This window comes from Nelumbo nucifera, chromosome 6, assembly GCF_055504915.1.
Source record: "Nelumbo nucifera cultivar China Antique chromosome 6, China Antique-T2T, whole genome shotgun sequence".
Classification (NCBI taxonomy): domain Eukaryota; kingdom Viridiplantae; phylum Streptophyta; class Magnoliopsida; order Proteales; family Nelumbonaceae; genus Nelumbo; species Nelumbo nucifera.
The window spans coordinates 14,756,722-14,770,122 of record NC_142654.1 but is presented as its reverse complement, the minus strand read 5'-3'; the positions used below and the strand labels follow the sequence as shown (position 1 = coordinate 14,770,122).

Below are 13,401 nucleotides of genomic sequence, written 5' to 3'. Positions count from 1 at the left end.
CATCCTCCTTGATGCTGATAGTCTCTTGTTTGGCTGTACAACTAAATGATAATTTTCAAGAGGAGCATCCAACAGGCTTTCTATTAATCGTTCAATCTGCATTTATCTCAAAAATATAATGGTTGCAGATAACCCATTAGGTGACTAGAGTGTTTAATTGCTTATGTGACCAAAACTCATATATGGTGAATTAAGAGGTCTACAACTTTGGAGCATGAAGTCACTTTATGGGTAACGATTGAGGTATGAGGTTCAAGTACAAGAATATTACCAATGTAAGAAAATAGAGTGGAGATAGTTGAGCTCTTACAGGAATCTTGTGAAATAATATAGAAAAGTGTAGTAAAAAAAAGTAAATGGCATAAGATGAATGGGTAATAACACTAGGCTTTGCTGACAACAATGCTTGACACAAACAATGATTGTTATGGAAACAAACTTCCATGCTAATGCAGATCAGATCCTTTTTGTAGGCTCATATTGTCTAATCTTGTGCATATAATCACTTAATCTGCAAAAGGAAAGCAAAATGGATTGGGAAATATTAGCAAGAACCTTCCCAGATTTCATGTGGTTATGTTCCATAAAAGACAGTTGCGGAGATGTGGTATCTCCATGTTGAAGAAATAGGTAAGCGTGAAAAACACAACATAAAGAGGATCAGATGAAAACTTGTCAAGTTAAAGGTTCTGTGAAGCTGCAAAAGAAAGTTTTCCAGACATATTATTTGTAGTACAAAATTGCAATCGTAAATTATGGCCAGAACAGCATTCTGTGTCAAAATAAATACAAGTTTCACTAAATTCAAATGCAATACTAAATACGAAGTGATTCTTAATACAGTTTAGACTTAGATATAAACAATTACAGTTACCCAGCACATTAAATAACTGTGATAAGATTCAATTACAGATTGTAAAGGCTAACAAAGACTGCAATTTCTTTACATGGAAAATCAATATAGGAACATTTCTTTAGTTCAGTAACAGCATTACCCAAATTAAATTGTTGATATAGGGTAACATAAAATGTATTAACCAGGCTCAATAACATTGCAACCTCACCAGTGAGAACTCCACAGTGAGGTGTGCATGGTCAGATAGAGAGTAATTCTCAGGCCAAATCCCCCTTTCAACTTCAGGAGGGAAGAGGAAAGCATTCTTAACATTGAAACCTATGGTAGTTGCGTTGTTCGAAATATTCGGCAATGTTTCTCTCCATGCAGGTTCTTCACTGTCTTCTTCTCTTTGCCAAAATAACTGGTGCAAGTTCAAAGTCCTCTGTGATTGCTACGTTAAATGAGAACTTAGTTAGCCACCACGCATGGCCCAACATTAGAATTCAAGATTGACATCTCACCAAGGAAGAACATATAATGAAAAAAAAAAATCTGAACTCACATCAAGGTGTGAAAAATCAATTACTCCATCTCTGTCAGTGTCTACATGGTCCCATAAAGCCTTTATTTCTTCAATACTACAGCCATAAAGAGGGTGACTGGGTATACCTAACTAATGTGCCAAAAGTTAAAAAATGATCAGCCAAATATATAATGAATGCACTGCATATGAAAAATGCACTTGCCAGAGTTGAATATAGAACAATATCTACCTCAGTAAGAGTTTGAGAGAATTGAGAGTATGTGATGTAGCTGCGAACTTTTTGGCTGGTTTTTAGAAGATGTAGTGATTCAGTACCTTCAATTGAGACTTTGAAAAGATGACTCTATTGGATGAAAACTGAGCTTTAGAAGATGTATGACAAGGCATTTGAAGCACTATAGCATAAAAGCCATTCAAAGAATCATTTCACTACACACCTTAATATTTCCCAGAACTGCTTCCATGAAGCTTTGATTCATTGGCTTTCGATGATTGTTGGGATTGTAGAGCCAAATAAAATCCACTCCACATAAATTTCCTCTGTGATTGAGATGACTGACCCACTGTAATAGGGATATAAACAGGTATTTCTCTTAGAAGCTCATCCATATGTTAACTCTTACATTCATCTATGGAGGGACAACTAACCTTGTGTGCATCTTCATCGCTGTCTGTGTAATGATGAGCAATGTCATAAGATGATACAAATCCTTGTGATCGTAGAAATTTATAAACATGCCCCTTTTTACTCCCATTCCAATCCCTGTTAAAATTTATAATAGAAAATAAGTAATAGCAATAATTTATCTTGTATTGTTGTACAATAACCAAATAAATTTAGAACAAATGATGAGTAAAAAATTTAGCAGGGTTATACGTAGTACATACTATTCTTTTTGTTTGTATTGTGATTTGATATAAATAATAGAAAGAGGCTCATACATCATGCTTCTCTTCTCTCTCCATCTGTGTTCTCTTCTTGCCATCGCATCTTCTCTCCTCTCTTCTTTCTTAAATCAATACACACTAAATTTACCAGACAAATAAGTTGGTATTAGAGCACAAGGTCCTTCTCACATGTGGTAGGTGAAACTTTTTCAGTTCTAGGATCAGTGAACTGTATGGAGGGCTGAAAAGGTTGATGAATTTCTTTTAGAGTGCCTAGCTTTTAGAAGATTTATGACACTAGATTGAAAACTAGTTACTGTTAAGCAGAAAGTCATCCCAGAAATCAAGAAATGCTTGAGATTCAGTTAGACAATTTTTTCAGACCATTATAGAGGAGTTACATTGGTATTTTAAATTATTTTGAGTGGATGATTTTGATCCTAATGTGTCCTGGGACTTCTGGAATGAGTGCCCTCCCTCTCCCTTTTCTACTGGTGTCTTTAGGGCTAATCCTCCATATTTCATACTTTACAGTGCATTCTTTTCCATAGATCAACTGCAGGGTGGGGTTTATCCCTGTTTTAAACCTTTTGATTATCAAGGATTGATTCCAAGTAGAGCAGTGATGCCAGTATTGTTTTAAGTGGTAGAAGTCTAAACATCCAAATAATCACTATGAAGCTTGATGGCAATAATTATTTGGAATGGGTGGAATCAGCTTGCATGTGTCGGAGGGTGCAAGAAACTAGGCTCTCTCATTTAGAGGTAGAGCTAGATATCTGAATGGCATCAAATATAAAAAGTGGATTCAAGCAAATCTTATGGTTATTGAATTACATACAACTAGAATGCAAGAAGCTAGAATTTTTGTTCTTTTTATTTTTGAGATATTCACGTGTTAAATGCAATTTGTGCTTATCAGCTTATACTTCTATACTCTGAAGTCATGGTGGTAGGAGATTGATCATCTTGAGATAGTTAAATGGGAAAGTGCCAAGGTTGTTGCTACTTATGGAAAGTTGGTAGAGAGGAATCGAGTTTTTGAGTTTCTGACTAAGCTAAACACAAATATGATATTATATTCCAAGATATTCATGAGGGTTTGACTCTGTCCCAAGGCAACTCTCTGGTTTATATAGAGGAGAGTAAGAGGTATGTGTGCTTCAAACACAAAAATATGTGTTTGATCATTCAAGTTTTGTTTTGGTTAAGCTGAAGGTATAACCTTATGGAAAGAATAGTGCTGAAGACAATAAGGAAGAAGTTGTGTACGATTTCTATAAAAATCCCAAATATTATTCATGATTAGTGTTGGAAGCTTCATCCCCATCTTACTGCAGCTCCTTTTAGGAAGAATAACTATAAAAGGAAGTCCTAGCGTACAAAATATATTAGGTGATGGAAGCCTTCTCCTATTCCACCTACACCAAGTCTACCATCAATATGGACATTTGCAGCTGGTTGGGCAAAGCCAAATGCTATAGCAGGTACTTATCTCAGTTAGAGAGTAGTGCTATTGGAAATATTGTTGCTTCATCTCTGATACAAACTTATCTTAACTTCCTTCTGAATTTAGAGTTTACGTGTTTTGGTTTAAGGCTGTATTTCGAAGTGCTTTTTGGCCTAACGGGCTAAAACGTCACTTTTTAAAATAGGTTTTTGAAAAAGTGCTTTTTTAGTGTTTGGATGGTCACCAGCACTTTCGTTCAAAATAGCTTCTTGCAAATGTGAAAAGGCAAATGGTTTCACCAAATATTGTTTTGACTGGTTTCTGGCTTCCCCAACGTGAAGAGCACAAAAAGCCTATTGGAGAAGCGCTCCCAAATATGACATAAGAAAGAAGAGAAGAATATGTATATAAGAATGTAGGTTGAAAAGAGAAAAGCATGCTGCATGATCCATTGAGCCTCTTTCTATTATTTATATCACTTCACAACACAAACAAAAAGACCAGTATAACCCTGGTAAAATAAAATCTTCTTAAGACTACCTTATAAGAAAAAAATATAATAATAGACTCCTATTCAAACTCAAATACTAACAATGCTGAAATTCTAACTCATATTTCAACATTACCCAAAGAATGTAAACATGCACTGCCTTAATTATTTCTCTAGGTAATTAGAACTTACCCACATAAGATGATAGGTACAGGTGGAATCTGGCATTCTTCACAATATGATCTAATGTATTGCAAAATCTTGTATACCTATGATACAAAGTTCAGAATTTCAAAAGTCTTATATAAACCAGAAATACAAAGAATATATACAGTACTTTGTAGGCAAAAAAAAAGATTGAGATTTTCTAAGAAGAAAACTAGGACAAGAATGCAAATGTCACCTGTTGTAGACGAGGAAAGCAAAAGCTAGAGTTATGGGGAAACAGTAAGTGGGTATTCACAATAAGAGCTTCCTTCTCAATGTCAACAGATCTCTTCTGAGAAAAATGCACAACTAACTTGACATGTAGAATCTGAGCTACACGGTCACCAAAGTCATTGAACAATAATTCTTTGTAGTTTAGAACCTGGAAGTGGTTTTGGTGCACTGCAGTTAATAGACCTGTGGTCAAGAAGATAAATATGAGTTCAGCACAAGGAGAAGCAGTTTGTAGATCACATCTTCTTCAAACATAATAGAGCTTTAGGAAACACTTTCCACCTTTGCTTTAGAATTAATAACAAAGAATGACTAATGAAAGTTTCACCAGCTTGTTTAAGACATTCTCTGATCCTCCTCTTGAAGTGTCACATGAAGGAAGCTTAACAGGCAACTGGTGAGAAAAATTTTATACTTAATAAGTATTGGCATATGCTTCTATTGATTTATCCATCAGTGATAACTCCATGCTGCCTGTATCAAGAGGGGATGGATGTATGCAATGCCTCAAACAAAGCTGGTGATGATATTATGAAGCATAAAGATACCAAGGAATATGGTTTTAATTTAAGGACATTGCACCAAAATTTTTCTACAATAAAATGTCACTTATCGTATTAGTCATCAAGGAAAAGGAAAATATCTTATGGGAACTTAAAAGAGTTAAGTAAAGAAAGATTTTTATGGTTGATAAGAGCATACTAAAATCAACAAGATGATCAAGGATATGCACTGGTGAGAGAAGAGGAGAATGGCTCCAAATGTATATAATCATTGTCTCCTTAATAGCATTACTTAAAATTCTTTTTATTCCTTTCCATGCACCCCTTTTCCTTCAATATGTAGAGAGGTGATATTGCAAATATATGGAACACATAGGACTTTCTTTGCTTTATTAGATGGACCTTTTCACTCCATTACGCTGTTTTTCACTACAACAAGTGGAAATAATTACATTCTTACAAACAAATCTGGGAAATTAATTATATTGTTCAAGAACATCTCCAATTCCTAGTTAAAATTTTATTTGTTACATTTTACATGCCATGATCAGCATTTTTTACCTAATTGGTTCAACAATGTGATAGCCAAAATTACTCTGACAGCAATGATCATTTAGAAGTAACCATAGTCCCCATATTATATAGACTTCTTTTGATCCTAGAATAAGCTACCAAATGCTCTCTTAAGGTAATTTTTGGACCCAATACCAAGCATGTATGCAAAAGAAATTTGGAGCCTTCAAAATATAGTAGCATTGCTTTGCAATGTCTTTACATTTAATAATTGTTAATCTACATACCATACTTTTGAGTTAATGTAGTTTATACCCCATAAAAGAGTACTTCAGTATACCATTAATTTGTGTTATTATTAGTTGTACTATAAACATTTTCCAGCAATGAATCTCTTCCCACTTGATAACTGCAATAAAAAATTCATATACTTCAAGACACATCCCAGTGAACAAGGCATCTCATCTCAAAGAATCATCTCCTGAAGTCTACTAAGGTACAAGGCCTCCATAACCTATAATACTAGAAACAATGCATCTTCTTGCGATCCAAGCCATGGATGGATCTACCAATTGTTAAAGATGGTCTGTTTCAAAATATGTTAGGGTGATTTGGAGTCCTTGAGAGAACAGAAGCACATATACACAAAGCTTTAAAAGGTTTGAGGCATATGCATGGAGATGAACCCTGACGTGAGGTGAGATGCATTCAAAATGAACTGAGATGTACTCTGGAAGCATAGACGCCTCTGAGACACTTGCCTCAAGCACCTTTTGCATAAGGCGTATGCCTCTAGTCATGCAGCTTAGCATGCCTCAAGACAGAAAGAGAGAAAGAAAAGAAAAGAAAAGAAAAGAAAAGAAAAGAAAAAGAAAGAAGAAGAACTCCTTTCCTCCTCCTCCTCCTCCTCTTGAGGTTCACACCTCCTTGTGCTTAGGAGGCTTATGCCTTTTGAATTCTGAGCTACACCTCATGCCTCCAGGCTGTGGAACACCTAGCATCATGCCTCCGTATTTTAAAACTTTGCATACATATTGCTAAACATTCAAAACCAAACATTAATATGGTACTGCTAAGTTTGGTAGGGCTTATGGGGGGCTTAATGCCATAGAGTCGGGTTCAAAATTTACCCTTAACTGCCAATTACCAACCATCAACCCACTTGTATTTGCAAAAGATAGAAATAGGATATAAAGGGAAGAAGAAGTTCAAGGATTCATTAATTACAGGAATAAGAAAATGATTCCAGGCTGATGCAATTCTAATTGGAGATGTCCCATAACCACCCAGGAAAACAAAATAGTCCTACTCAACCCCTTCAGTATCAATGCTGTTTAAAGAGAAAATAGTGGAACGAAACACCTAAATCACATAACTTGTTGAAAACAAGTGCAAATTCAACTAAATTTTATCAGGAAAACATTCTCTGTGTCACTTCAAACTTACAGTGAGAAAGAACATTGTTTTTGTACAAATATGAAAGAAGAGAGAACCAATAAATAGGATGATTCCATGAACTATACTCACCAGTGCTAGGCTTACTATTATGATGGAGAACTCTTAAAGCTAAAAAGAGATGTGCACCGGTCATCCATATCTAATTCTCATTCCATGGGACCAGAGCATGAAATGGGAGGGCGAATGGGATCAGGAGTGCAGGAGAGTTCAACTAATGACCAGCTTTTGGAACTGCATAATTGAGGATCCAGAGTAGTAGCAGTCTACAAAGGAGAATTTTGGGCACCAAATTATCAATTTTGACCAATTCTTGGTTTATTATATAATAGAGAACTCATAACAATAAAGTGAGACATGCATCCTCAAACTTGCCTAAGGATTTCAGTATCTTTTTGCAGTCTATAAAGGAGAACTCTGGGCACCGAATTCTCAAATTTGACCAATTATTGGTTTATTACATAATATATAACTCACAACAATAAAATGAGACATGCATCCTCAAACTTAGCTTGTAAGGATTTCAATATCTTTTTCGACTCAATTGACTTCATGACTTACCAAAGAATTGAAAGACAAAGAAGCACCAATGCATATATTCTACCAAAATGCAAATTACAAAATGCATTTTCACACTTCCGAAGAGTATTGTCTCACCTTAAGAATAAACCAAACATCCCCCCCCCCCAAAGAATCCTGTGTCTAAGTAATTTAGACTGAAAAGTGGAAGGAAATGGAATAGACTTAGACAACCCTTTTTGTCTAACTGAGGTATAGAACTCCCCTGCCCATAAGACACCTATACAGGTTAGAAGGTGAGAATGGATTAAAGGCAAGTTTTTTTTTTTTTTTTTGGGCGAATAAAAGGAAAATTGGCAGAGTCAAGAATATCATACCGTCACCTCTGTTATTCGTCCGTGCAAGCTTGTATGTGACATACCCGGCATCAGTGAGTCGCTTCTCATACATTCCAACAAGTTCTTCATTGCCCACCCAGAACTCCTAATACAAGCAATAATTAAGAGAAAAAATTGACCATAACATGATACTCAAGCACCCTTTTCCAATACAAAGAAGAGCAATTCAATGATATAGAAATATCAGACCTGTAAACATATTATTGAAGATTTTAGGTGCAGTAGCCTTTCCAATATGCATTCATTACGGCTAAGCCAGTACTCCCTGAAATCACTCTCACGTCTCTGGAGGGTGCATCAACAAAAGTACAAAACAACAATGGTTTCAAATCAAACACAACAAAATTCCATTGACCCAGATATTATTAATTACCCCGGCTTCAACGATACCTCGCTATTCAATCGCTTGTAAATTGGCGCCAGGATATTGAATGTGGTACAAGAAATATCTCCCAAATGATTTGCGTTCAGATGTTGTTCTTCTTGATCAAGAGAGTCTGGAGCGTCCATAGCTGCTTCTGAACAACCCATGAACTAGAGACACGCCACAAACCCACCATACATCGATGTGGTTGATCAGCATTTGCTTATATATGCAGTAATGTATGCTCCAAAACCAGATGAGGCTGCGCTTCTGCACGGAATTTTACGTGAAAGACCGTGCGACGTGTTTGAATTCATCGAGAATATACCCCCCCAAAGAAGATTTACCCACTTGAACCGCCATTAATATTTGAACCCCCTTGACGGAATAAAGATAACGACCTTGACATCAGATGGAAGACGGAACGTTTGAGTCGCTTAATGAAGGAAAAGCAGATGAGTTGAGGGATGATGATTTGGGTAACGTGGGTATTCGCTTTTTTTAACGCAAAGCGCAGATGGATCGTCAATCGTGTTCTATGAATAACCGACCAGGCGTTATTGTTGAAGTCTTGAAGAATTATATTATGGGAGAACTCGGCTGAGTTAACTCAGTAGACTGTGGCGTGTTGTGGCGATGTATTGGCATATTGGGTGCGTAAAAATGCTAAGCATACGAATCTTTTTTTGGAAATTGTCTAAAACTCATCATGAGTTTTCAGTATTTCTCTTAAATTCACTACAACTTTTCAAAACGTCTAAAATTCACCATGTCAGTAAGTTTTTATTTTTCAAAACTCACATTTTAATGTTTCTTAACAGAGGTGTCCATATCAACATAAATAACAATTTTTATGACCAAATCATCCTTGAATGGTGAGTTAGAGGAAAAGGGTCTTTTTCATTTTCTAATTTTCTTTTTTTTTACATTTTAGTGCTTTGTTATAATTTCTAATGTTTTTTATAATTTCTATTTTTTACATTTTTCTATTTTCTACAATCTATAAAATTTTCTGTATTTTCTTATTTATTTGCAATTTCTGTGCTTTTATTTTTGGTGTTTTTCTACAATTTTTATTTTCTAATTTTGTTTTACAATATTTGAAAATAATTTTTTTGTGTGTGCAATTTCTATCATTTTTTATATTTTTTCCAATTTCTGTGTTTTTATGTATTTTATATTTGAAAATATTTTTTTGAACTTTTTCCTTTTTCTCATATCTAAATATTAAAATATATGTATATATTTTATATTTTTCTATGAAGGTTAAAATGGTAATATATTAACAGCTATTAATCTCTTTAACGTCAAGTTAGTGACATGGTGAGTTTTAGACATTTTGAAAAATTGTAGTGAATTTAAGAGAAATGCTGAAAACTCATGACGAGTTTTTGACAATTTCCCTATTTTTTTCTTGTATGCATTACAAATCAATGTAGACCATACATTTGGAACAGTGGAAATTCACGACACAATATTCCAGATAAGAGCTGCAGGGTGCATTTGTAAGGCATACGTGGAAACAAATTTGTACGCTTAACATTGCTAGCAAAATTAAGAAATTAGAAACGAGGGAGAGAAAGAACAAGCACTACTAACTTAGAATTTGATTTATAATAATAATAACTAGAAGTTGCCAGCTGGAAAGACCAGTCAAATTACAAAGCAACCAAAATTCCATGTGGCAATTTATCGGGTCATAAAAAAGCATCCACACTTTGGGCACTGTACCTGCTCTTATAACCCTAAGTCCTTTACAATAGGAAGCTTTCTGCATTTTTTTGACTGAAATATCTGATTACTACAAAGAAAATTGGTTCTGGACTGGCTGGCTGGGTGCAAGGTTCAAACTATCGTTACATATCGACCCGTATTGGCCAATATGTATCGTTCCAGGACCCTTCCGATACGCCCTTACAGTAGATGTATCGGGGGACTGGTTCAGGGGATGGAGGGATCCTAGACCGGCTCCCCTGAACCAGTTTTGAAAAAAACAAAAAAAGATAAAAAAAAACAAGTATCGAAATGCCCGATACACCTCTACCGATGTATCAGGCGTATCAATATTTTGAACCTTGGCTGGGTGACATGGAACTGAATGCATAGTTTATTGTCGATGGACGGTCCAAATTGTCTGCATCACTCTTTCCATCAATTAAGAGAGTTCATTCTTAATTGTTCAACAAGGAGACCTTTTACCACTGAAAAAAACATGTCTTTCGGGTCTGTAGTTTGCATAAAAAAATTGCTTTGCCTGTCTACTTAGAAATTCAATGCTAAAATCCAAAATGAAGGAGAAGGTGAAATAAAAAATGAAAATCAACAAAGTGCACTGAGACATGAGGTTTGAGTTTGAATTTAATGTAACTTTGGCTTAGAAATGAATGCGTATAATATTGCTAAAACCATCAAATATTGGATATTTGAAATAGGATCTCTCAATGTGTTGTTAAGACCTAAAATCAAAATGAAATTCTTTGTATGTTCCATAGTTTTTTTTTTTTTTTCATAGAATTGGTCTTCACTGGAATGGCTGTCAATGGATTGGATTTTGTCTGTTGGACATCCATTAAATTCATCGGATTGAATTGGATTGGATTTAAAGAAAAAATGCATTATTAGATTGAATTGGATAATTAACTTAAAGGGGTGTTCATCTTGATATATATATTGGTCGGAGCAATAAAGTAAAGTAACTAACTAATACAATAATAAAACTTGCTTTAATTACTCTTCTAGTGATAATTACCTGGCATGCTAATGTCAATTAGGTATTACAATGGGTCCCACAAAGAATAATTCCTTCCACCTTGATAATTAGTACCTAGCGTACTACTAATGCGACCTTGGTAATGAAAATGTGTTTTTTATTGTAAAAAATTAAATAAAAAAGTTATGAATGCGGAACAAGGTTACACCTAGTAAATCAACTTTATACAGAGAACATTGTAATCACCAATTCTGTGGTGCAAGTATCCAACCCAATTGCAAGTGGTCTATCCCCAAGCATCCTATACCCTTTTAATCCCCAAGCATCCTATACCCTTTTAATCCCCAAGCATCCTATACCCTTTCATTTACCATTACCAGGGAAAAAAGAAGAAAAAAAGAGAGTTAAGAACTGGTTTCCCTCTCATATCTATCTATATTCCTTTGAAATTATGAACATGCCTTTGGAGATTTCTAGATTTTTTATTTTTTTGTGATTAAAATACCCTTGTTTGTTAATTTTCCCTCATTTAATTGTGAGCATAAAATCATAATTGAAAGAATTTCTTCTTTCTTTTCAATAAGAGGTTTTTGAAATGGTATAAGAGCACTAAAGTTCGGCAAAAAGGAGATGTTGTTAGGTCCATCAATTGAGCAGGTGCTCCACAATGTGAAGGTTTCTTTTCATTTGTTTTCTAAAATTTCCACATCAGGAAAAAAAAAAAAAAACAAAAAATACATTCTCCAACCTGGTTTTTGTTTGGACAAGTGAAATCAAGATGATTTTGTTTTCAAAAACGAATCAATAATCATGTTTCTAAAACCATCAAAATTATGTTTTTTAAAACAAAAACAAATTTTGCTCTTCAAACATTTAAAAAAAAAAATAATACACAGCCAAGAACACGTTTCTGTGTTGTTCTGAAAAACAATTTATTTTCAAACCAGATATGGTTTTGATTTATTTTCGAGACGGCAACAAGAAAAACAATCCATGTTGAAGAATGCCCCTCAAAGTAGTTGGAAATTCTCATCATGTAAATCTTTTATATGGTTTAGCCTGTTTTCATGTTTTGGGAAGCCTCGATACAAACACATTTAGGTTGACATAGTTTTCTTTTTTTCAAATAAGATGGCTTAAAACCATGTCATGTAAACCATAGTGTATAGCATAGGATGTTATGCAAACATGTATTCTTAAATTAGTTATTTCTTTATAAAACTACTTTAGTGACTCAAATTCTAGGTAGTTACGCCAAAATATCTTTACCATATTCATATAATTGGTTACATTCGATGTTTTTAAAACCGACCCGGAGACTGAACCGGTCAGGGGTCCGGTTCCCAGGTCGAATGGTCCAACCGTTCAAACTGAATGATCGGCCTGTTCTGACAATAAAATAAAATACGGTCAAAACCATTGAACGGTTTGAACGGTTCAACCGCTTGGATCAGTGATTTGCTGACCAAATCAATGGTTTTTTGTAAAAATATGGTTTTGGGGAAAAACGGAACCAGTCACCTGAGTGGTTCCCGATTTTTCTGGTTCAACCATCCGTTCCAATCCGATTTTAAAAACCATGGTTACATTTGCTAAATTCTATATATAAATAATGGCGAACAACAAAATTACCCTTTTTTGCCATATGAATAAATTTGTTTAAAAGAAGATTAATCAGAAAATCCATGTTTTACACTCTAGAAATTACGATTTTATTTTAAAATTGTCTTATTACTGGTACACATATAAAGAAAAACTATTGTTTTAGGAAGGAAAGGAGGATGTGATAAAGTGAGCAAGGAGGATTATCAGGGATATGTGAGATGATATGGGATAAAGAAGATGAATAACATTTAAGCAGACCGAGCACTCATCTGAGTTGACTCACTAAACCGGACGAGATGTAGAGTAACCAAAACCAAACATGAAAGGAGAATACGTCTGTTTCTTGAGAGTGACCAAACGATGTCTGGTTGGGTCGGTCGAAAAGGGGTGTTATTGAAAGAGACGCAGGGCTATTTACCTATTACTTTATCCCCTCCAGCATGTCAGTGCGGTGGTCAATCTATGATGCAGAAAATGAATTTTGATAAATAACACCTAATTGGCTACCGCATTCATGATTCCAGTTGAGTGATCAGAAGTTTTTCAGATATCATATCTTTTTCGTATTATAGTCGAACCCTTTACCCTATACATATTTGCATTTGTACTCTTTCCAAACTGAGCCCAAGGGAATAACACTACAACAATCAGGCGGAGTAGATATCATGGGACGTATGACATGC

At 34.9% G+C, this 13,401-nt stretch overlaps 1 protein-coding gene across 3 annotated transcripts; it reads right to left on the bottom strand.

The window, feature by feature from the left end:
* Window positions 1-220: 220 nt before the first annotated feature.
* Window positions 221-8,961, bottom strand: LOC104589659 (putative calcium-binding protein At1g02270). 3 transcript variants are annotated; one of them, XM_088889376.1, is made up of 11 exons: window positions 8,430-8,961; window positions 8,229-8,324; window positions 8,019-8,124; window positions 4,614-4,834; window positions 4,403-4,479; window positions 2,031-2,145; window positions 1,820-1,945; window positions 1,612-1,725; window positions 1,401-1,511; window positions 1,065-1,289; window positions 221-511 (listed from the first exon to the last, which is right to left on the bottom strand). In XM_088889376.1, the coding sequence occupies exons 1-11, from the start codon at window positions 8,568-8,570 to the stop codon at window positions 503-505; spliced, it is 1,341 nt and encodes a 446-aa protein (XP_088745502.1). In that variant the 5' UTR covers window positions 8,571-8,961; the 3' UTR covers window positions 221-502. The 3 variants fall into 3 exon arrangements, with proteins under 3 accessions (XP_088745502.1, XP_010246357.1, XP_010246371.1); XM_010248055.3 differs by lacking the exon at window positions 221-511 and having other exon boundaries at window positions 724-1,289; XM_010248069.3 differs by lacking the exon at window positions 221-511 and having other exon boundaries at window positions 724-1,280.
* Between the last annotated feature and the right edge of the window lie 4,440 nt (window positions 8,962-13,401).

What these genes read in the sequence shown, in the direction of transcription:
- LOC104589659 (XM_010248055.3), bottom strand. Translation starts at nt 8,570, where the DNA reads ATGGGTTGTTCAGAAGCAGCTATGGACGCTCCAGACTCTCTTGATCAA. An exon ending in ACAAGCGATTGAATAGCGAG is followed by an intron (nt 8,325 to 8,429) that starts GTATCGTTGAAG and finishes TGCACCCTCCAG; the next exon opens with AGACGTGAGAGTGATTTCAG. An exon ending in GACGAATAACAGAGGTGACG is followed by an intron (nt 4,835 to 8,018) that starts GTATGATATTCT and finishes TCTTGACCACAG; the next exon opens with GTCTATTAACTGCAGTGCAC.